The 22,590-nt window shown below is 34.3% G+C and overlaps 3 protein-coding genes across 3 annotated transcripts; 2 read left to right on the forward strand and 1 right to left on the reverse strand.

The window, feature by feature from the left end:
- Window positions 1-2,311: 2,311 nt before the first annotated feature.
- Window positions 2,312-7,514, reverse strand: LOC125834256 (glycosyltransferase-like At2g41451). Its single transcript, XM_049513427.1, has 11 exons — window positions 7,147-7,514; window positions 5,848-5,997; window positions 5,655-5,707; window positions 4,457-4,565; window positions 4,246-4,380; window positions 4,047-4,091; window positions 3,449-3,636; window positions 3,167-3,308; window positions 3,023-3,069; window positions 2,753-2,840; window positions 2,312-2,637 (listed from the first exon to the last, which is right to left on the reverse strand). The coding sequence occupies exons 1-11, from the start codon at window positions 7,480-7,482 to the stop codon at window positions 2,335-2,337; spliced, it is 1,596 nt and encodes a 531-aa protein (XP_049369384.1). The 5' UTR covers window positions 7,483-7,514; the 3' UTR covers window positions 2,312-2,334.
- Window positions 7,515-14,595: 7,081 nt separating this feature from the next.
- On the forward strand, window positions 14,596-15,857 carry LOC125834156 (mitochondrial carnitine/acylcarnitine carrier-like protein). Its single transcript, XM_049513354.1, has 2 exons — window positions 14,596-15,017; window positions 15,257-15,857. Exons 1-2 carry the CDS (start codon window positions 14,626-14,628, stop codon window positions 15,756-15,758), a joined length of 894 nt encoding a protein of 297 aa, XP_049369311.1. The 5' UTR covers window positions 14,596-14,625; the 3' UTR covers window positions 15,759-15,857.
- Window positions 15,858-17,111: 1,254 nt separating this feature from the next.
- Window positions 17,112-22,434, forward strand: LOC125834280 (zinc finger CCCH domain-containing protein 49-like). The gene is made up of 5 exons (XM_049513446.1): window positions 17,112-17,297; window positions 17,411-17,540; window positions 18,645-18,914; window positions 19,796-20,019; window positions 21,253-22,434. Exons 2-5 carry the CDS (start codon window positions 17,436-17,438, stop codon window positions 22,091-22,093), a joined length of 1,440 nt encoding a protein of 479 aa, XP_049369403.1. The 5' UTR covers window positions 17,112-17,297; window positions 17,411-17,435; the 3' UTR covers window positions 22,094-22,434.
- The last annotated feature ends 156 nt before the right edge of the window (window positions 22,435-22,590 follow it).

Here is a 22,590-nt window from a genome sequence, read left to right on the forward strand (position 1 = left end):
TTGTGGGTGGGAATCGTACACATCAGTCAAATTGTAACCACTTTGCCGCTGGGCTACGTGTTACTATTGGTTTAAGTGGGGTCAAATTAATTATATACAGTGTTTTGTATACAATGTATTTTTTCGATGATATGAACCCACTTGCAACAAGGTAGGTCCACCCGACTCACGTCAACCTAAATATTTTTCATTTGCCCACAACATCAATAGTGTATGTTTAATGAATATCATAACTTGTCATGTTATCGTTGCTACAGGGCAACAATGCTTTAGTCAACAATCTGTGCAAGCAATTTTTTTCCATCATCATTTTCTCTGCGATAAAATTGATATTATTTTCTCATATTGGGCACGGGCCTTGCCTCTCTAGTTTATTCATACATCAAATTTTATTTAAATTTATTATATAAGGAAAGTTTTTGCATTACTTTTGTATTAGGGTGATTTTATGTAACTAATTTTGAAATATAACGACATTTTTTTTTTTGCATTTAGATTTCACAATCCTTCTTAAATTTGGTTCCCATTACCGGCTTTATACAAACAAACTTAGAAATAAAATAAAATAAAATAGAAAAAGGGGACTTTGTATTTGCATTACGGTTTTTATATAATGAAACAGAAAAAGGAGACTTTAAATTTATTATATATGGAAAGTTTTTGCATTACGTTTGTATTAGGGTGATTTTAAGTAACTAATCTTGAAAATAAGGAAAGTTTTTGCATTTACGTTTCCCAATTCTTCTTAAATTTGGTTTCCATTTTTTAATTACTTTACCGCCATAATATAAACAAACTTATATATAAGGCCTTGTGCATCAATACAGTTCTTCGAATTTCTTAAAAAAAGTTTCAATTTACAGCCTTAGCACAATTTTTCTATACAGTTCTTGTATCAAATTTCTATAGAGTCAGCTAATAATACATCACGTAAGCTAATCATATATCGTTGATCAACACTATTTTGGGCCATTTGCCTAAAAATAACAAAGTTTTTTTTCTACTCTTTTCAACAATTATGACGATTGATTCTCTATATTCAGAATTAGGAGTCAGGTTTCGACCCACTGATGAACAACTTATTCGCTATTTAATCAAATTTGTTGCTTCTAAAAATTACGTTTGCAACGATATTGAATTTGAAGATCTGGGAGTAAGAAGCCATGGGAGTTATTAGAAGGCTCATCAGATACTAAATATTTCTTTACTAAATTAAAGAAGTTAGAACCACACCATACAAGGTTTATTCGGACTTTGATTGGAGGAGGAAGTTGGAAAGGGAAGGGCAAAGGAAAACCGGTAGGTGCAAAGAGTATAGTCTTGACGACAAGGTAATAAAGTTGTTAAGAAATAGAGATATAATGAAGCACGAGGATGTTGTTTTGTGCTACATTAGGTGTAAAGTTAAAGAATCAGGAAATCATATGCCTACAACAACTGTCAGTGAAAACGATGATGATACACAACCCCATGGGCCTATCTGCACTGATGAATCAGTAAATCATATGCCTACAACAACTGCCCATGAAAACGACGATGATGATGATGATATACAACCCCAGGGGCATAATGAATCTGGATATGGTGATCAACTTCCTCAACAGATGGTGAAGTCATTGCAAAATATTGAATCAGGATATGTTGGATGTGATGATGAGAAGATGAACGATATGACAACACAACCCCAGTGGCCTAATGAATCAGGATATGGTGATCAACTCCAGTTATCAACGTATCAGGAAGAGCAAGTGCAGAATGTTGAAGAGACAACAGGTAGTGCATCATCAGATTACCAAGTTGACCCAACATTCACTGGTGTTTTAAACAACGATGAGTGCTTATTAATAGATGAGTTAGGTGATTTTGATGACTTTATGGGAGAAAACCAGGAATGGCTATCTGAGTTGGTTTCTTAGTCTAATTCTAGTAAAAAATATATAGGTAGTTTTGATTACACAAATATATATGCAAGTGAAATTGTTTCATATAATCAAATCAATAAATATACTTTTATTTCTTAATCTCTACTTATCTGATTGCTAGTACTGTTCAGGTTAAAGTTTGAAAAGAAACTTAAATTTCTTGTTTGAAATTAATGTCAAGTCTCTGTTCAATCTCAGACCATCAGATCATGAATAAAATTGTCATTCTCCAAAGCATTCTGTCATGTATACATATCGAACTTTTAAAAAATTTCGAGCTCTCACTGGGGTTTTAAAAGATGAAGAATACTTCTCTATGATATGATACTCAAACAACTCTATGGAAACCATTCCAGTATGACACAACTAATGTACACCAAATATCCCAAGAGGGGTATGTAAGTATACTTCTTCAAGAAGAACTATTCTTCAGAAGGTATTTTGTAACTGTGAGATCAATTCCATCCATGCCAGGAGGTGATTCGGGTGGAATTGCCTGACGATCAGTTTTACTGAACTCCACGAATTTCCTTGCAGTTGATTGAGGTTCCAATATACGACCCATCTTTCTCGGAAAAGTATCAGTAATATGAGGATATCCGGGAGCATTTCTGTTTCCAGCAGAAGAAAAAGACTCATCTTTTATGATATCTCTATGTGCTGAAGCAATAACAGAAACGAAAATGCCAGATTCCTTCAAACCCTGCACAATGGCCTACACAGACAGAAAAAAAAAAAAAAGGTATTATAAGTTCAGCTTCTTAGGATGAATGGCCCTCAATATAAACTCAAAGGAGCTTTCGCAATCAAGTATTATAAGTTGATCTTACCATGGGAGTATATATGCGCGTCAATATGCCCTTCTTGATAAGCTTCTGGATGAGTGTTTTATCCGTCCAAACAACATGTTCACGGTACCTGATCCAGTAATGGTTCTGTCAGCATTTCCAAGATACAAACCAAGAAGAAATCAAGCACCACGCGGACTACTGATCAGTATGAAATTAGATTTTACCGTATAACAAGGGAAGGATTTCGCGAAATAAGTAGTATACGGATTAGCATGAATTCAAAGGAATGGAAGTTAAAAGAATTATTACCAGTGAAGCATCTCCTCCTCTGTCAGAGTTGAAGCTATTATAAAAGCCTGCAATGTAAAGATGAAAATTATTCAACAAAGAAACTATACAGTTCATCTTTTGACCCTAAAAACATTTGTTAATAACAGCCTGCCTATTACTCACAGCTCTGTCGAATTCTAGCATGAAGCATCTTTTCACATCTTCTTTTGTAGGTTTACATCCACAACGATCTCGTCGTGAAGTTAAATCTGAAAACTTGGGATATGTGTAGTGCAGAACAGCAGCCTCTTCCAGTTTGATCTCTCTACAATAATAAGAAAATACATGACAAACATTATGAGTGTGTTTTCAACTTCGATAAAACAGTGATTCTAGAGGACTGGGAATAAATAAGAAACGAAATAGAGATAAAAGGAAAACAAGTTACATGCAGAACAAGCATACTTTGGACTTTTCATGTAATTGTGCCATCTATGAGCACCATTAGGACGAAGATGATCTTGAACTCGAGCAGCTGATTTGCCATTTCCATAAGTCAAAAAGTAGTTAGGATTACCACGAGTTGCTTCCTTGTAGTTTCCAAAGTACATTTCTTTTGTGAGATGGTCATAATTCTTCTTGAACATCGAGACCTACCACATGATACAGATGTATTACTGGTAAACAGTCTAAAAGAACTTGCATAATTAAAACAAATTACAGAATACGCAAACTTTCTCTAAGAAATTCTGGCTGCTACAAACAAAGAGTAAGGTCTAACACTCAAGCTCCATATATTCGCAAGGTACAATTTTACTTTCTTGCCTCCACAGTGTCTAACTCCAACGCAACCTTCTTTTTCATTCATCTGGTAAGAGATACCTCTTTGACTACTAGCTGTTGCTCCATTCTCAAGTATTGGGTAATAGAATTATCCAAATTTATTTTAAGCAAGTCTAAACCTATTCACGTATAGCGGTGGAGGATGTTCCTAGCCAAACGATTGAATTTAACACTAGAACTTGAAAGATAAGAAAAAAGGATACAGTGAAAGATATCTTACTTCACTAAAAGGTTCCTTCACATCATCTCTCTCAACACTGCTCTCCTGAAATATTTGCCATCATCAGAGAAGATATTAACAAGAAAAAAGACAGCAGAAAATGAAAACGAAGCAAATGCATGCGTTTTGACTATTCGTGCATGTAATTACATGCTTAGACACAGTTATAAGACAGCCTAGAACAAGCTCAATTACTTACATAGTTAGGAAATATGACCATGTCGACATCTTCAGGTATATCTGCCAGAAGTCTCCGTAAAGAATACTCACTAGTTCCAGCTGGATGCATTAGCTCATCGGTATCAAGATGAATGATCCAGTCCACGCCAGCTTCCTGTAGAGTTACAAGGCAATGAAGTGGATCAAAAGGTAACCATAACTGGAATTAGATGAAGTTATCGCAATCATACCCTTGCCATGACGATGGCCATTTCCATGTTAAGAGTCTGCTTGACAAATAACTCGTGGTTGCATGGTTGGTAAAAGAATCCAGCCAGCCAAGTTTCATTCCAAATCCGACTAGGACACAAGACATTATAGATCATCAGTATATCAAATAATAACCTTACCTAATAGAGACATGAGATGAAATATAGGGAACAGAGCATGTCTACTAGCCCATACGGAAATTTCAACTCTCTAATTTAGTTGATTTAAGTTAGTAACTTGAACAATCACTTCTTCATTAAAGTCTATTACAATCTGATATTAAATGCCTCTAACTTTTCCAGGAATTTTGAATTTGAGAAGTCAAGATTGTAGAAAAGAAAGCCTCTTCTTTAGAAATCTCTGACGAATAAATTGATCTCACTTATAAATAGAATGAAGACAAAAACTATAATAGGTTCCACTTTTATGCTCAGACACCAATTCTTCAGTACATTAGTCATATAACACTCACAACAGATCCAAGCTTACTCAAGATGAATGACTTGAAATATACGTCAGTACAATGTCGCTTGGGTTGAAAGGAGAAAGGGTTGGAAGACGAGAGGTGAAAGAGTTATTTCTCTTGTTTAGTAAGGGGGATGAGAGAAGACTATGTCTTATTTACTTACCTTCCAGTATACCAAATAAAGGAATTAAATGCTCGGTGCTCCACGTAGGGGAAATAATCAATGACCTTCTCTCATTTAACCTTCCCTCTTTCCCTTCTAGGAACCAAGTCTATTATTAGTCTCAAGACACAAATAGAATAGAGAATCTGTTGTCACTGCTACCCTGGGTAATTACTGCTTGCTATTAATAGGTAAATTAGTCAGTCCACATCAACCCCCTCCACCCATGCATTGTAGTTACTCCTGATATATAATGTGTTGCTATGTAAGGAACTCCCAACAAGTTCTGGAAACTTGTTAACCCATGCTAACATATGTTCTTCTATAAGCTTTGCTTTGGATAAATAGCTTCTATCCTCAACTATTACTTGCATCCATTAGCAACATAAAGAAATTGAATGATACGAGGCTAAATAAAGAACATAAAACCCACAGAAGGGATAAAAAACATTTCTCAGAGCAATAGGAAATAACGTCTACTCTACTGAACGAAGACCTCATCTTCAAAGTTTAGGCACAGAAATTGCATATATATGCAAAGATCAGTTACCTTTTGGCTTGTACATCCTCTAGCTCTTTTGTTCTATATATAACTCTTACTCCCTGCAGAGTACACACATTTTGTATATTAATCGAGAGATGAAGTACATCAATCCAAATACACAAAACGGTAGAAGTGATGAAACAGAACGTTCAAGACAAAACAATGATAATGGAAATATTAAGGAGATATGAACACTTACTGGAATAGATTTTAGCACTTTAGATACATTGGGAGATGCAGCTTTTCCCTCCACAAACAGGAAAAAGTTTGTTACGCCAATAACCTTGTGATAAAACATCCAGGGCAGGATCTGCTCTAAGCCAGCGGACGTACTTGTAGTGATTGATATCTAAACATCAAGCAAAGGTAACAAGTCTCTTAGGATACTGATATAAAACAATTTAAGGCCAAGAAAAGAAAGAGGGTGGCGCAAAAAAAATAGAAAAGCTCAACTTAAATATCTGAGACGTTTACAGTAACTATACGATTGCAACTCTTCATTTGGAGAAAAACATAGGAAAAAATGAGGTGAAAATTCTCCAGCACAACTGCACTCATTAAAAGCATAAACAGAGCCAAAACCAACACTAAAATATGTACTTGGTGGTCGTTTGGTTGCTGGTTAGGAGGTGATTCCTTCATGTATTAAACCACCGCATAACTTGTACCATATTTGGCAGTAATTTTTTGCTAATGTATAAAATTCAACACTCTAAATACGATTTTTGGTTAGCAAGTTAGAATCACGCGTATAAGTTAAAAGGAAATCTATTCACTACTTTATGCAGTATAGAAGATGGAATATCTAAACCTCGCATAACTATCTCTACATAACTCATACCTACGTTACTAATATCTACATTACTCTAATCAACAACCAAACGACCTACTTAGAATGTTGAAGTATGAATGGTACAAATAGCATATCCTTTCAAAATGCTTTACTTTTATCAACAGTAAAAGGAATTAGCATATCCTTTCAAAATGCTTTAATTTATCAACTGCCTAGAATACAAATCTACAAAATTCTGCAACTGCTAGCTTTGCCCTGGCTACCATTTCAAGAATGTCTTTTTTCTATCAAGCATTCACGCGTAATCTCACGAGTAGAGTTTGGTGTACACGCAGCCTTACGACCCGATTCTAACACAACCTAATCTCACAAGTGAAATCTGGTGTTTACACAGCAGCCAGATTCTATACAATCAGAAAATGCCAACAACAAATAACTTTGATTTTATCAAACAGGTGGACCCATCATCATCAAATGAACTTTTTCACAATTCATCCACAATACCAAAAAAGACACTTGGCTAATAAAAAACATAAACATGTCCATTTTTCTTCAAACTAATTAAAGTTAATAACTAAGTACTTCAACATGAAGTTATCATAGCAAACACAAAAAATAACTCGCAAAAAAATAAACAGTAAATCTGTACAACTATTTGTATAAAAGATTCCGAAAGAAACTAAATAAACCTTGATAAAAACGAACCTTCGGTCTAAGATTCGACCCGAAATTAAACTTCCAATCCCTGAAATACGGAAACGACGCCGTACGGCTCTGTCCAAGGATATCTGCACAACCAGACGAAGAAGACGATAACCGTACGGGTTTCGACCCAGCCTCATTCGGATCGTCACCGGGTATCCATCGGGTAGTCGGGTCGGGTAACCCGCCACGCCATTGAAGAACGAAAGCGAAAACAGCAAGCGATACAGAAATAACGGTGAGTAAATAGAGAAAACGAGAAGCAAAAACAGAGGATGATTGAAAATTCGAAGAAGAAATGTTGGTGGGTCTTCTTAGAGTAGAGAAAAGACCCGCCATTTGTGAAATTCAAAGAAAATGAAGAATTTCTATAAGAAACTATTTGATTGTTTACGTTTTTTTTTGTATAGAAATCTATATATACATACAGAGTGAGATGGTTCATGCAGAGTTGAAACTGAAGCTTTGTAGAAGACGTTAATGGTGTTTTTTTTTAGCTTTGATAATTCCGAATTCATGTAATTTCTCATAATTAAATTGGGCTAATCCATAAGGATTATCGATTTGTATTTTATAATATGGTTATCATATGCAACAACTATCTTTTCTTCATGGGTTCAAAGGTGGTGTGTTAAAAGTTAATTTCAATATAATATTGTATTGATATATACTAATTTTTTGTAAGTTTTAAAATTATTCTTAAAATAAATATTTTTTTAAAATAGAAGAATATAGCTTTATAATTTTTTTTCCAAATAAGTAGAGATATAATATGGATAAAATTTTAATAATCTTATTAAATATTTTATTCTTTATGGAACTAACTAAAAAAGTGAATCTGAAAAGAGTATTATTTTTCACACGTTAGTAGTTTTAAAAAGGGAAAAATGATAAATATATTCTCGAACTATCGTAAATAGTATGTAGATACCATCTGTCATACTTTTGTATATTGGTGCCTCTGCTATCAAAAAAACTAGAGCATATATATCTTTTATACTAACGGACATACACGTGTCATAATCTTATCCACCGATTCGACATTTATTAAAAATCGGATCGATGGATAAGATTGTGTCACGTGTCCCTACTTAGTCTTCCGTTAGAGTGAAGGGCATATATGCTCTAGTTTTTGGATGACAGAGACACCAATGTCCCAAAAGTATGACGGAGGATATCTGCATACATTTACGATAGTTCGAGGGTATATTTGTCATTTTTCCCTTTTAAAAATAAGTACTCCTATAAATATTATAAATAAAAATAGTACTAATAAATAAAAATGAGTACAAATTAATAAATCAAAAATCTTAAAAAACATCTAAAGAAAACAAAATTGAAGTTTAAATTAGTTAGATTTATAGAATTTGATTAGTTAATGTAATATTATTATGCTTAATCTTCATGTAGTTTCGGGTTGGTGAAGTTATCATCTTTATATCAATTTTTATTTGTTAACAAGGATATTATCTTGATTCATAAAGTTTAGTTTTATTCGTAAAGTAACAACATAATCATATTAAAAACTTGAGAATAATATTAATATAAAGGCAATCAACATCATATCATATTTTTCTGCTCTACTTCTTTAGGTTTATTTTCAAGGTTAAATTTCATATTAATAATATTTGCTTCAATTTTTGCAAGTGATGAATATTTCCAAATTAGCTCGTGAATAAGGGCATTTTGGAGTAAAAATTATTTTGCAAATATCAATGTGTATTTTATACGTAATATTATTTAAATTACGATAAGATGTTTTTGTTATACATACAACCAGTTCATTCTAGGGAAATTTTTTTGAAATATATCTGAACTTTGACCAAAATTGTTGTAACAATCTCAAATTTTGGGTAGGACCTATTACCCCCTGCACTATTTAATAGTGTATTTTAAAGATATATAAGTGTCCACGACAAGTTATTATTTATGATGATGTCATATTTATGATGTCCACGTTAGTAGACACCTATATATCTTTAAAATATACTATTAAATAGTGCATGAGGGGTAATAGGTCTTGCCCAAAATTTGAGATTATTAAATCAATTTCGATCAAAATTTAGATATATTTCAAACCTTTTTCCCTTCATTTTAAAAATACTTGGAATGACCCTTTACTACAATATGGCAGAACCCCTCAATTCTAAAATTCATTACATATAAGGTAAAATGTTTATTGTAATTAAAATAACTATTATGTTACTATGAGATAAAAATAAGGTTTGAATTCACTTTATCTATTCAAACCTCATTTACAAAATTATATTGAATATGTTATTGTTGGGCTCATAAGATTAGAGGAATAGAGTACTGAAATTAATATTTAAGCAATAAAAAAGACGAACCATATTTTGCTACAAAAGCTTCGATCGTGCGTTTACTATATGTAAAATATAGATTACTATCTAGCAATGATCATGGAGATATTGACATACTCATAACCATATATTTTTATTCACATTCGAATCAAACACTATTAGGTTGAGATGAATTGAATTGCATTATTAATATACTTGTCGTTTGGTTGCAAGCAAGTTATCCCAGGATAAGTTATTCTGGGGTTAGCTATCCTGGGATAACTTATCTCACCATGTATATGGGATAACTTATCACAACTATGATATAAATGGTGGGACGAGTTATCCCAAACATGACAACCAAACAACATAATTTTTTTTTATCCCATCACTATTTTCTTATCCCTTCACTATTATTTCTAATCCCTCACACCAAACGAGCATGTGATCTTGTAATGTTTTAAATTATTCTTAAAGTAAATAATTTTTTTTAAAATAGAGGAATATAGCTTTATAATTCCAAATAAGTAAAGATATAATATGGACAACATTATAATAATGTTATTAAATATTTTATTTTTTATGGAAACTAAAAAAAAGTGTATCCGGAAAAGAGTATTATTTATCACACATTAGTAGTTTTAAAAATAAGAAAAATATTATAAATAAAAATAGTACTAATAAATAATAATGAGTACAAATTAATATATCAAAGATAAAAAAATCCATCTAAAGAAAACAAAATTGAAGTTTAAATTATTTAGATTTATAGAATTTGATTAGTTAATGTAATATTATTATGCTTGATCTTCATGTAGTTTCGGGTTGACAAAGTTATCATCTTTATATTCATTTTTATTTGTTAACGAAGTTATTATCCTGAATTTTAAAGTCTAGTTTTATTCGTAAAGTAACAACATAATCATATTAAAAACTTGATAATAGTAGTAATATAAAGGCAATCATCATTATATCGTCTTTTTCTGGTCTACATTTTTAGGTTTATTTTAGAGATTAAATTTCATATTAATAATATTTGCTTCAATTTTTGCAAACACGAAGTGATGAATATTTCCCAATTAACTCGTGAATAAGGGCATTTTTGAAGCAAAAATTATTTTGTAATCATTAATATGTATATTTTATATGTAATATTATTTAAATTACTAAGATAAGATATTTCTTTTATACATACAACCAGTTCATTTTAAGGAATACTTTGAATGATCCTTTACTAGAATATGGTAGAACCCCTCATTTCTAAAATTCATTACATATAAGGTAAAATGTTTATTGTGATTAAAATAACTACTTATTATGTCACTATGAGATAAAAATAAGGTTTGAACTCACTTTATCTACTCAAACCTCATTTATAAAATTATATTAAATATGTTATTGTTGTTGTAATTTCAAACTAAGGAGGGAACTTGTAAAATTAGAGGAATAATGTGAAATTAATATTTAAACAATTAAAAAGACGAACAATATTTTTCTATGAGAGCTTCAATCGTGCTTTTACACTACGTAAAATATAGATTACTATCTAGCAATGATCATGGAGATATTGACATACTCATAACGATATATTTTTATTCACTTTCAAATCAAACACTATTAGGTTGAGATAATTGAATTGAATTACATTATTATAATTTTATAGTATAGTAAATGTTGACTCATTGACATGCTTATGAACTCTAATTTTAAACTACTTCCTAGAGTGAATAGGGATAACAATAGACAACGACATGACAGATGTAAAGCAAATTTGATTTTTACCAGTAAAACTCTAACATATAGTGAGTAAGGTCAAATATGCATTGTCCTACAATATAAAATTAAGTTCGCTCTACTCTACCTTGTCATATTGTCATCATAAGAATAAAGGACACTTTTGACCATCCATGCTACAATTAGACATCCTAATATTTGATTTGATTTGATATTTTTTTTAAAGATACACATTAATTTTCTAATTTCTAATAATCTTTTCCATTAGGTACCATTCAATATACTTCCATTTATATGTTTAGTTTTCTATTAGTAGAAGTAGGTGACAAGTTTGGTGAGATGATGCATTCGTGTAAAGCACAAAAATGATCAAGGCTTTTGAAAAAAAATACTTTTAAAATCATTCTACCAAACACATTTAGCTGCATAAAATATTATTTTGTCTTATATAACTAGATATTTAAATTTATATAAAATTAAATAAATAAATATAAACATTTTACATGACATAATAGGACACCATGTAGAAGTTGTATAGGATGCAAATTATCAGGTAGAACATCACGTAGAATGTGTGTGCTCTTGCTCATATCTATACAAGTTTAAATATTTATTTATACGTAATCAAAGTTGAAAGACATAAATAACAAATAAAATGACATGTTTATGTATTATACTCCTATAAAATTATAAGCAATTTTATTAAAAAAGGGTGTTACGTAAATTGAAACGGAAAGAGTGGTTGTAAATCTGTCAAAATCAGGGGATGCGCTATTATAGGTAAATGGGGTTGGTAGTAGCCCTGCAGTTGTATATTCCCTTTATATAGAAAAGAGTGACCCAATACTACAGGAACTCTCTTCCATCTCTCTCAAGATCTTGTGTTGGGAGGAGAAAAGAGGCTAAAATTTGCTCAAAATTTGTGTCCTCATCTCCCCTATCCAATTAAAAATTGTGTCTTTAGAGCTCTTGGCCACCAAATTTCTAAATCACCCACATCCCATTATTGTCGTTTCTTGAAATTTCATTCATGTGGCTGTGATTGAAATTCAAGATTTTTTAACTCATCAGATTTATCAGGTACACATTAGTCCACCCAGATACCACAAGATTCTCTTTTACTAGCATAAAGCTTATAACTTTGTTAAAATATGGAAAAAGACTCCACCTTTGATGTGCTGATGATAATGGGCATTGAGTGATACCATTTGGGTATCTTTTTTCTTTTATATCAAACCCCTTTTGGTTATTCTTTCTTATCAAACCCCTTTTGGGATTTATTCCTTCATGTCATATATTGATGTATATGTATGTTCTGTCTGTGTAATGGACTGATACATTGTTCTTATGTAGATTTCAGATTGTGGAATTCATTTAGTTGACTTGGTGGAAGAGGAACTAGCCAGGGTAAGGCTTATTCTTTACCATAAGGATCTTTTATTAGCACAAACAGTATAATTTGTTTACGTGTGGAGAAATTATCTACCTTTAGAAATGTAGAAGTTGATGTGCTGAAAATGGACATTGAGTGATGCCCATTTGGTATTTTTCGTATTCGTATTTATATCAGAATATAGACTCCTTTATGTCTATGTTTCCATTTTCCTTTCTGGGATTTGTTTCTGTATGTCATATCTTGATGTGCACATTTGCTTTGTTTGAGTGATTGACTGTTACATTGCTCAACTGTTGATTTCAGATTGCATCTAGATCTTGATATGTCAGGGATCCGTTTGGTTGGATAATTATCTTGTATAAAGAGAAATCAGCCAGGTTAAGGCTTATTCTTTGATCAGAGTTGTTGTTTTAGTCTTTCTCTAAACCCCTACCCCATTGTTTGTATGAAATTCCTTTAATATGCTATGGTTGTGCGAATTGGTTGCTTGTGGCTTAGGACTGCATTTGAACTTTGAGGTGTTTGATGGAATGCACGGTATTGGTTTTTGTTTATGGTTAGCAAAAAGGATTGTCTTTCCACTCTTATGTATTGTGAATTTTTGCATCAAGATTCTGTAATTTCACTTTAGTTTTCTTGATATAGCTATTTAGTTTTGAAGGTAATTGCTTTATGTTTTGAATCTCTATCGAGGGTGGACTACATACAGTTCACTAGAGGGAATTGCCTTCCCGATGACTACTTTTCAGCAGCTTTGAAATCTGAGGCATTTGTGAATAACATGATAGTTAAGTTACGACATGTTTTCTGGTTCTTCTATATTTGAACTTGATTCTGGAATTAGCTCTCTTGTGGGTAAATCAGTAAAAAGGGACAACCTTCAGTTAATGGGGTGTCATTTGTCTTGTGGGACTATTATAAGTTGTAAGGGCTGGGATGCTCTCCAAAAGCTCCCTGCTTGGATTCTTTCAAAGCTGGTGAGCGAACATGAGGAGAACAATTTAGATAAATTCAAGATTCATCAAGCTCAAAACCATAACAAGTCTCTTGAATATCTTCTTCATGGTTTTTTCCTTCCTTAAAACTAATTTGTACCTCGGAGTCTGCTTTGAGCTTGAACTTTAAATAAATAGAATCAGATTAGTTTAATTCTCTCAAGGTCTTCAATATCAGTTAGCTTTCAGAATTTCTGCTGCTATCTGATAAAGAGTATTATTATCACCACTGGATTTCCAATTTTCTCCTCTTCTAGTACATGTTTTTGGTCCTTACATTTTAATATGTTTATCGAGGAGAAGAAAAGTCGAGAATCAAAGGAAGAGATTCTTGTACATGTCTATTTTTTTGCTTCTTTGTTTTTGGTTAGGCGGTTATGCAGGGAGAAATTTGTGCCTCTAGTCCTTCACTCCTTCCTTACTATGAATGAGCAAATGATAATGGGATAGTGCTGGAGTTCTAACTTGCTGTCTCACTCTTTCGTTTTGTCAAGCGTTGTGTGTGTAGATAATTTGTAGGCAGAAGCAGTTTGATCACTTTGGTTCTAAACTAGCTGACTTTCATAGGACACCAATGCCAAAATTATCTAGAGAATTCAAGTTAGCATACAAACTTTTGATCTGTTCTTTTTTTGTCATCTGACATATCAGTTTCTGATTATCAGAGTGCCTCAGGCCGGGAGGTGTAAAATTGTGAATGATTTCGTTTAGAAGAATTTTACCTAGATTATTTTTGGTGCTATTTACTCCTAAATTTGTGGTCACTCCACAAACACCCAAGCTAGACTTTTTATTACATCAAGGACGCCTAGTGTTGTTTACTATATAGGTTCATGGCTATTGACTGTAGAGATTAATGTTCTTTTTTCCACTGCACCAGCATTTAGCAGAAGCGTTAAGTTTAACTTTGATAATATACTCTTGCGATCTGCTCCTTCCCACCAAATCATTCTTTTTCTACAATTGAGAATTGTAAACAGTCAATGCAATAGCTAATAACTTACATTTAGACTGAGAATTCTTTTTCCCCTTCGTTTTTTTTTTTTCAGATTTTCCAATGGGTGATATAGCCAAGGATTTAACAGCTGGGACTGTAGGTGGTGTAGCACAATTGGTCGTTGGTCACCCTTTTGATACCATAAAGGTCAAGCTTCAAAGCCAGCCTACTCCACTTCCTGGGCAGCTTCCAAGATATTCTGGTGCTATAGATGCTGTCCGGCAAACAGTAGCTGCGGAAGGTGCCGGGGGGCTGTTCAAAGGCATGGGAGCCCCACTTGCCACTGTGGCAGCCTTTAATGCTGTGCTCTTCACCGTGAGAGGTCAAACAGAGGCATTCTTGAGGTCTGAACCTGGAGTCCCTCTTACTGTGAACCAGCAAATCGTTTGCGGGGCTGTTGCTGGAACTGCTGTGTCTTTTCTTGCTTGCCCAACTGAGCTTATAAAATGCAGGTTTGTTTCTAGTGCATTATAACTTAAATGTAGTATATAATCTAGCCTTCACAAAGTTTCCCTTGCTTATGTTTGCCATGTTGTATCCTTAGTAGTGACATGTGCATTATAGATGGAAAGAAAAAGAAAGCATCATGTACTTTTCAACTTGTTGTTACCATTGTTTGGTCAAATGATCAAAACTACTAGGAATCAACTTCTGTACTTGACAATTTACTCGTTGAATTACATGAGTGCAGATTGCAAGCTCAGGGTGCATTGGCAAGTATAGGCTCAGCTGCTGTGGCAGTGAAATATGCAGGGCCAATGGATGTAGCAAGACATGTTCTTCAATCCGAAGGAGGCGTGAGGGGTCTCTTCAAGGGCTTGTTTCCCACCATGGCACGTGAAATACCCGGAAATGCTGCTATGTTTGGCATGTATGAAGCACTAAAGCAGTACTTTGCAGGAGGCACAGACACTTCAGGGTTGGGAAGAGGTTCTCTTATTGTAGCAGGTGGCCTGGCTGGTGGTTCCTTCTGGATCTCCGTGTATCCAACAGATGTCATCAAGAGTGTAATCCAGATCGATGACTATAAAAACCCAAAATTCTCTGGCTTTTTTGATGCTTTCAAAAAAATCTTGGCATCGGAGGGAATCAAAGGCCTTTACAAGGGCTTTGGACCTGCTATGGGACGTAGTGTCCCTGCAAATGCTGCATGTTTCTTGGCGTATGAGATGGCTAAGTCTAGTTTGGGATAATTCATTGTTGATGGGGAAGGATTTTAGACATTGTTATTGATAATTCTTTGAACCTAACATCTGCTGAAATTCTGTAATTCCAGTTCAACTTCCAGCTGAGCGATTCTGCTTTTATAGATTTAGGCCATTTTTTTCTTTGGTAAGTGGTTTATGTCCTTATTTGGCTTCAAGAAGCAAAATGTCTTTAAGAGACAAATTCTCTCTTCAAAAAATGGGTGTCCTTTCATGCTTAAGTGTTGACTAGACAATCCGAGCAATAAAATTTCTCAATTATAACACAAGGTAGTGTTTAGATTAAATGTACTATAACGAGGACAAAATGCAAACTAACCATTGTAGTCAGGGAGATGATTCTTGAGGAGGAGGCCGAGATAGCTAAGTTGAGAGTAAGTATATACATATAATGTGTTTCTGCCTCCCTAACTCAGCCCTTTGATGAAACAATGTGTCGCCCTCTTGTTGGATTTCCTTTTCCAAATTGTTCGATCTCCCAAATTAACAACTAAGTTGCCACTTATAGTCATTTCTATATAATATAATATACTCCCTCCGTCCCAGTTTATATGTCACAGTTTTACTTTGTACTTGCATTAAAAAATGATATAATTTTACCCTTCTATTCTTATTTAATGTTTTCTTAAGTCAACTTTATTAATAAATAACAAGATTAATTAACTATTCTATCAAGGGTATAATAGGCAAAATATGGTAATTTATGCATAAATTTTATAAAATGACAAGTATTGTGATCCAACTATTTATAGAAAGGAATGTCATGTAACGGATGGAATGATATATATACTATCATAATCATACTATATATAGTATTTTGTGAGTTGTGCCCATTATTTTTAATTTCGGTTAGTTCTTTTTTTATGTGATTGAATATACACTTGTGGATTACATCGTCTATATTGTTGTGATATACTCCCTCCGTCCCTTTTTAGTTGTCCACTTTAGAAATAACACACAGATTAAGGCAACAATGATTAGCACAGTGAAGTTACAATTTTATCCTTATGACAACTTTTCACTTCAAAATTACAATAACTTATTTGAATTAAAGTGAAATAAATTGGAGGGAAACAACATACACTTTTACAATTTTCAAGAAGTGTAAATAAGGGTATAATAGGAAAAAATTTGTTGTCCTTTCTTGATTTGTCAAAATGGACAACTAAATAGGGACAACTAAAAAAAGAAATATGGACAAGTAAATAGGGACGGAGGGAGTATATTTATATATAAAAAATTATTTAAATTACTGTTTTTATCATAATAAAATTTAAAAACATTTTTTAATTAATTGATAGTTATAAAATTCAAAATAGCGGAAATCAACTTGAAAAAGGTCTTCTTATCTCTCTTCGTCCCGGCTGAGCTGGGCTATTTGCCTCGCTCTCCTTCGTCGGAAGTTTCTTCTCTCCGCCGCCGATAACCGCCATCTCCGCTGCCTCTGAGCTCTATTTAAAATTGAGTTTGCTAAGCGAGATTTTAGCTATCAAATAACTTACACTACCCTAAATTGCTCTTAATCAGGTACTATTGATTTCTCACCTTTTTTCAGATTTCTATTTCTTTAGGTTAAAATTCTTATAGAATATGTAATAAATAGCTTGGAATGAGCTTTACAAAGTTTATTGGTTTGGCAGATTGAAGTTTAGGAATTAGTAATCGATGGCGCATAGGTTGCTGAGAGATGCTGAAGCTGATGGATGGGAACGATCTGATTTCCCTATTATATGCGAGTCGTGTCTCGGTGACAGTCCGTATGTGCGAATGGTAAGTTTTTCGTTTCAATTTTTGTTATTGTAAAAGTCGTGAATGGTCTTAGGGTTTATAATCATCTCTAGCGCTTTTGTTGCTGACTGCAAATTGAAAATATACTTGAGGAATGTTTTCATATTTGCATTGCTCCTATCTGCTATTGAAATTTGAGGTGGAAGTGTAGGAAACTTTATCCCGCGAAGAAGTCGAGAAATCTCTAGTCGTAGTTTTAGGTGAATATAGGTGCAAAGAGGCTAGAGCAGATGGATATTGAGGATTCATAGAGGCAACTGTAAAGTATGTGAATAAGGCAAAGTTGAATGATTGGTTGATTGATATGGTTTTAGGTGAATATAGTAAGGTTACTTTGAATACAACTAGAAGTTCATTTTCAGAATTTTTTAGGTAAATTTTTAAGAATTCATCATTTATTTCAAGTACCCTAATTTATTAATACAGTAGGAATGATTAGTAATTGTAGAAATATATGTGTTCTATTGTGCAAAATCAAATAAAGAAGGGTGCCTTTATTGAAGTTTAAAAGGGTGAAGTCTGTCGTTTCTCAACCTTGAAAGATCAGAGTCCAATTCCTAATGTAGCGTTCCTTAAGAATGTAAAGTGTGTGAAGAATGTGGTTGGATCCTTTTATGAATGCAGCAACATAGTGTTTTATCAAATTCTAAGTAAGTTATGTGTCAGATTTGCTCTACAGGAAAGGCTGTTAGCCTTTCTGTAAGGACTGTTAATCTCTGGTAGCATTTATTTAATTGCTTATCTTTGTGCTAGCTGCAGTAAACTGTATTTTAAATTCCATTTACGTGTAGCTAGGCGAGACCACTTGCATTATAATCATTGTGGCTTTCTGAAGCTCTTTGTTTGGACCTTTATCCATCGACAGCTTCTCCTGATCTGCCACTACTTTTGGCACATTGTTACGATGTTTACTCTCTTCATACAGTTTTAGGAAGTAATTTCTTGCTCAAAGAGTATCTCCATTTTGGCAGTAGAATCGGTCTGGTCTCTGACTTTGTTTAGGTTTCAGCTTCATGTCCTCTACTATAATCTTTCTTTCTCCAATTTCACTATCTGACATTTGATCTTGTTATGGTTTTTGTACAGACAAAAGCAGATTATGACAAGGAGTGCAAGATCTGCACGCGACCCTTCACAGTGTTCAGGTGGAGGCCTGGTCGGGATGCGAGATACAAAAAGTCTGAGATCTGTCAGACCTGCAGCAAATTGAAGAATGTTTGTCAAGTTTGCCTGTTAGATCTTGAATATGGTTTGCCCGTTCAAGTCCGAGACACTGCTCTCAGTATCAACTCAAATGATGCCATCCCAAAAAGTGACGTAAATAGAGAATATTTTGCAGAGGAGCATGACCGCAGGGTATGTGATTTACTAACTGGAAGCCCAACTTATAGTTATGAATGAAATGTTTTTTTAACTAATTGCTTGTAGGACCATTTAATGTACTTATATATAAATAAGGACAACAAAATATTTCTCTGAAGCTTTAGGCCCCTCTTCTTCTTTTTTTTTCTAAACTTAATTTACTTTCTTAAAGAGGGCATACTGCAAAGCTACAACTTAATTGATGAGTTGCCAAATTATGAGCTGAAACTATCCTATAAGCTGACATTTTGGCAATTTCGAGGCTTTCTAGGTACCCCCTCCCCCCCGCATCCAAATTTTGCTGGGAACTACTCAGGGATGAGGTGCAGTTTTAAATTAGGAGAAGGAAATTAAACCTGGTGAAACTAAGGGGTCGTTTGGTTTGAAAATGAGTTATGATGGGATAAGTTATGTTGGGATAAGTTATGTTGGGATTAGTTATGATGGGATAAGTTGTGTTGGGATTATTTTTTATTGAGTGTTTGGTTTGTTGTATTCAAAATAATAAATTTTAAGAACAATTTATTTGTTTACAAAAATGCCCTTCATTAATGTAAAAAGTGATATAACAAAAGGGTTGAAAGAGACATTTTTGTCATTTACCTATTTTATCCCGGGATTACTATACCACCCAAAGAGAGGGATAACTTATCCCGGTACTAATTATTAATCCCGGGATAAGTTATCCCGAACTTGCCAACCAAACAACAAAATAAGCGGTACTATAATTTAATCCCGGGACTATTTGGTATTATCCCTCACACCAAACGACCCCTAAGGGTTTAGAACTTTTAAGAAGCACCTCCAAAAAAAAAAGATGCTGTTTTTTCTGTTTTCGTGGTTTTCCCCAAAGTAATACTTAATTTTTTGACCAGGCAAGAGCTGGTATTGATTATGAATCTTCATATGGGAAAGTCCGTGCAAATGATACTATCTTGAAGCTTCAAAGAACAACTCCATACTACAAGAGAAATCGGGCACATGTTTGCAGTTTCTTCATACGTGGTCAATGTACAAGAGGTTTGGAGTGTCCTTACCGGCATGAGATGCCTGAAACAGGGGAGTTGTCACAGCAAAATATCAAAGACCGTTACTATGGGTATGTCTATGTCAATCTGATTCTTTGTTGCTGATGTGAAATTCTCCTTTTTCCAATGATGCTCATATATCTGTATTGACATATTTGTGATAGGGTTTCTGATCTTTAATTTTGCTTGGGGTGTGAGAAGGGTGGTTCACTTTTCTGTTGATATGTTCATGAAGACTTACTAGTCACTTTTTTTTAGAAGACTTACTAGTCATTGTAGACACATTATCTGTTTTCCTTAGTTGCGATGCGAATATAGGATGAAGGCAAGAGATGCATGGCCACACGATGTTATATAAAATAGTAAATAATACATCATTGTGGGATTACTATGGGTATGTTGTTGTATAACTAAAAAATACGTCAGTACAACAAGTGGGAGGAAAAAAGGGGAATTGACCTGGAGCTTATGTTCTCATTTATCATGTAAGAAAGGAGAAGTAAAACAACTTAAGTATAATGTATCTCAATGTGGGAAGACATTAAATGTGGACTTGGTCAATTGACTCAGGAGGTGAATAGTTTGTATTGAGTTGCTCATTTACCCTCGTTGAATTTATTAACAAAAACATATATAAACATGTAAATTTATCTCAGATCTGATATATGAAGTCGTCCTGCTGTCGATATATTATAATTATTTTTCATAGTTTTGCAGCTAAAAAATGCTTGTGTGGTGTAATTGCTTTCTACTACTGGTCGTCTTCATTCCCATACTTTATTCAGTGACTTATTCCTTTCTGGTTTCTCAATCCTCTCTGCTTGTATTTGAGTTATGCCTTATTCAGGTATATTTTTTGGAGTAAAGCCTTGTTTAAATATCTTTAGATGCCATCTTGTTCAAATCCTTGCACTCAACAACCAATGGAAGTCTAAGAAGAAATTTTTTGTGAATGCTTTTTCATGTGATTCAACAGCTTGTTGAGGTTCAAATAATTGCCGAAACTGGCAAGAATCCAGAACCCAGTCATCTCCGTGGTTATGGACATAATTAAGTTAAGACACTTTACTCTAGAAAGATCCCATTTTCCTCATGACCAATCAATTAAATACTCTATGCACTTTTGAAACTCATCTTACCTTGTCTCTCCACAATTTCGTGATGGCTAGGCCGATTATTGATGACATCTATTTGCTGGTTACTTTTCTTTTGCTATTCTATACCCTGTTCTCTTTTACAGAGATCTATTTATCCTACATTTTCGACTGACAAAGTTTTCACTAATGTACCTTTAATGCTTGTAGGGTCAATGATCCAGTGGCTTTAAAGCTACTTAATAAAGCAGGTGAAATGCCTTCATTGGAGCCCCCTGATGACGAGAGCATTAGAACCCTCTATGTGGGTGGTGTTGATGCTAGAATCACTGAGCAGGACCTTAGGGACCATTTTTATGCACATGGTGAAATTGAGTCCATTAAAATGGTGGTCCAGCGTGGTTGTGCTTTTGTAACTTACACGACTAGAGAAGGTGCGGTGAAGGCAGCTGAGGAACTTGCAAACAAGTTGGTGATAAAGGGCCTGAGACTGAAGCTACTCTGGGGGAGACCTCAAGTTCCCAAGCCAGAGTCCGAGGTCTCTGATGAAGCAAGACAGCAGGCTGCTTTGACTCACAGTGGTTTGTTGCCTAGAGCAGTCGTATCACAGCAGCAGAATCAGCCTCTTCAGCCACCAGGCACTCAGGACCAACCTCCATCCATGCCTTACTTCAACATACCTCCGATGCCTCAGCAAGACAGACCATATTATCCATCAATGGATCCACAAAGGATGGGTGCCGTAATTGCATCCCAGGAAGGGGCATCTAGTTCAACTGCAGGATCTGGTCCTGGTGAAAATAAAATCGGTTCTGATCATCAACAAGGACACCGTTATGCATATCCACCTGGAGGGCCACCACCTCCTGGTCAATTTTACCCACCTTATTATCGTCCACCCTATGGATATATGCCACCACCTCCTCCACCTTATCACCAGTATCCTCCTCCACCATATCAAGCTACAGCACCCCCACCACCTAGTGCTCAGCAATCTGCGCATCAGCAGAACCCTCAACCAGCTGCAGCAGCAACCACACAGCAGCCTTAATCTGGGCAGTTTTGTCAGACATCTGCAATGGGAAGAAGAATCAACGTCTAAACGCGTAGCCATTTTGAATCAAGTGTCCATTCTGTTCTCCCAGATGAAAATCTTCGGTGCTAGGTTTCTCGTCTCTACCAACCTTTCAAGTTTTGATTTGCTTGACTATGATCTCAGTTAAACCTTTAACCATTTGAGCGAATTGCATTCTGCCCTCATCTTTTTCCCTTTAAAGAAAAGCTCAATGCGGTTTTATGAATTTTACATTTGTGCTAGGCATATATACATGTGCATTGTGATCTTATCTGCGTTTATTTATTTATTTTTCGTCGACTTTGGAAGTATTAAAATTTATTATTTCTGCGTCCATAAGGAAATCTTCCATGAGTTTGGATTAAAATTTCACTTTCTTTTCATGCCCGTACGCGTGAGGATTACTTACTTCTAGTTGTTTTACATTGTTTCCAAAAGTTGTTATTCTAGTTACCAAATTTTGTTTCCCAAAC

The sequence above is a fragment of the Solanum verrucosum genome, unplaced genomic scaffold (assembly GCF_900185275.1).
Source record: "Solanum verrucosum unplaced genomic scaffold, falcon-dt-bn FXZP01000285.1, whole genome shotgun sequence".
In the NCBI taxonomy this organism is placed as follows: Eukaryota; Viridiplantae; Streptophyta; class Magnoliopsida; order Solanales; family Solanaceae; genus Solanum; species Solanum verrucosum.

What these genes read in the sequence shown, in the direction of transcription:
- LOC125834256 (XM_049513427.1), bottom strand. Translation starts at nt 7,482, where the DNA reads ATGGCGGGTCTTTTCTCTACTCTAAGAAGACCCACCAACATTTCTTCT. An exon ending in AATTACATGAAAAGTCCAAA is followed by an intron (nt 3,309 to 3,448) that starts GTATGCTTGTTC and finishes TTATTATTGTAG; the next exon opens with AGAGATCAAACTGGAAGAGG. An exon ending in GAGGAGGAGATGCTTCACTG is followed by an intron (nt 2,841 to 3,022) that starts GTAATAATTCTT and finishes TTACTGGATCAG; the next exon opens with GTACCGTGAACATGTTGTTT.
- LOC125834280 (XM_049513446.1), top strand. Translation starts at nt 17,436, where the DNA reads ATGGCGCATAGGTTGCTGAGAGATGCTGAAGCTGATGGATGGGAACGA. An exon ending in CAGAGGAGCATGACCGCAGG is followed by an intron (nt 18,915 to 19,795) that starts GTATGTGATTTA and finishes TTTTTTGACCAG; the next exon opens with GCAAGAGCTGGTATTGATTA. An exon ending in ATCAAAGACCGTTACTATGG is followed by an intron (nt 20,020 to 21,252) that starts GTATGTCTATGT and finishes TAATGCTTGTAG; the next exon opens with GGTCAATGATCCAGTGGCTT.
- LOC125834156 (XM_049513354.1), top strand. Translation starts at nt 14,626, where the DNA reads ATGGGTGATATAGCCAAGGATTTAACAGCTGGGACTGTAGGTGGTGTA. An exon ending in ACTGAGCTTATAAAATGCAG is followed by an intron (nt 15,018 to 15,256) that starts GTTTGTTTCTAG and finishes ACATGAGTGCAG; the next exon opens with ATTGCAAGCTCAGGGTGCAT.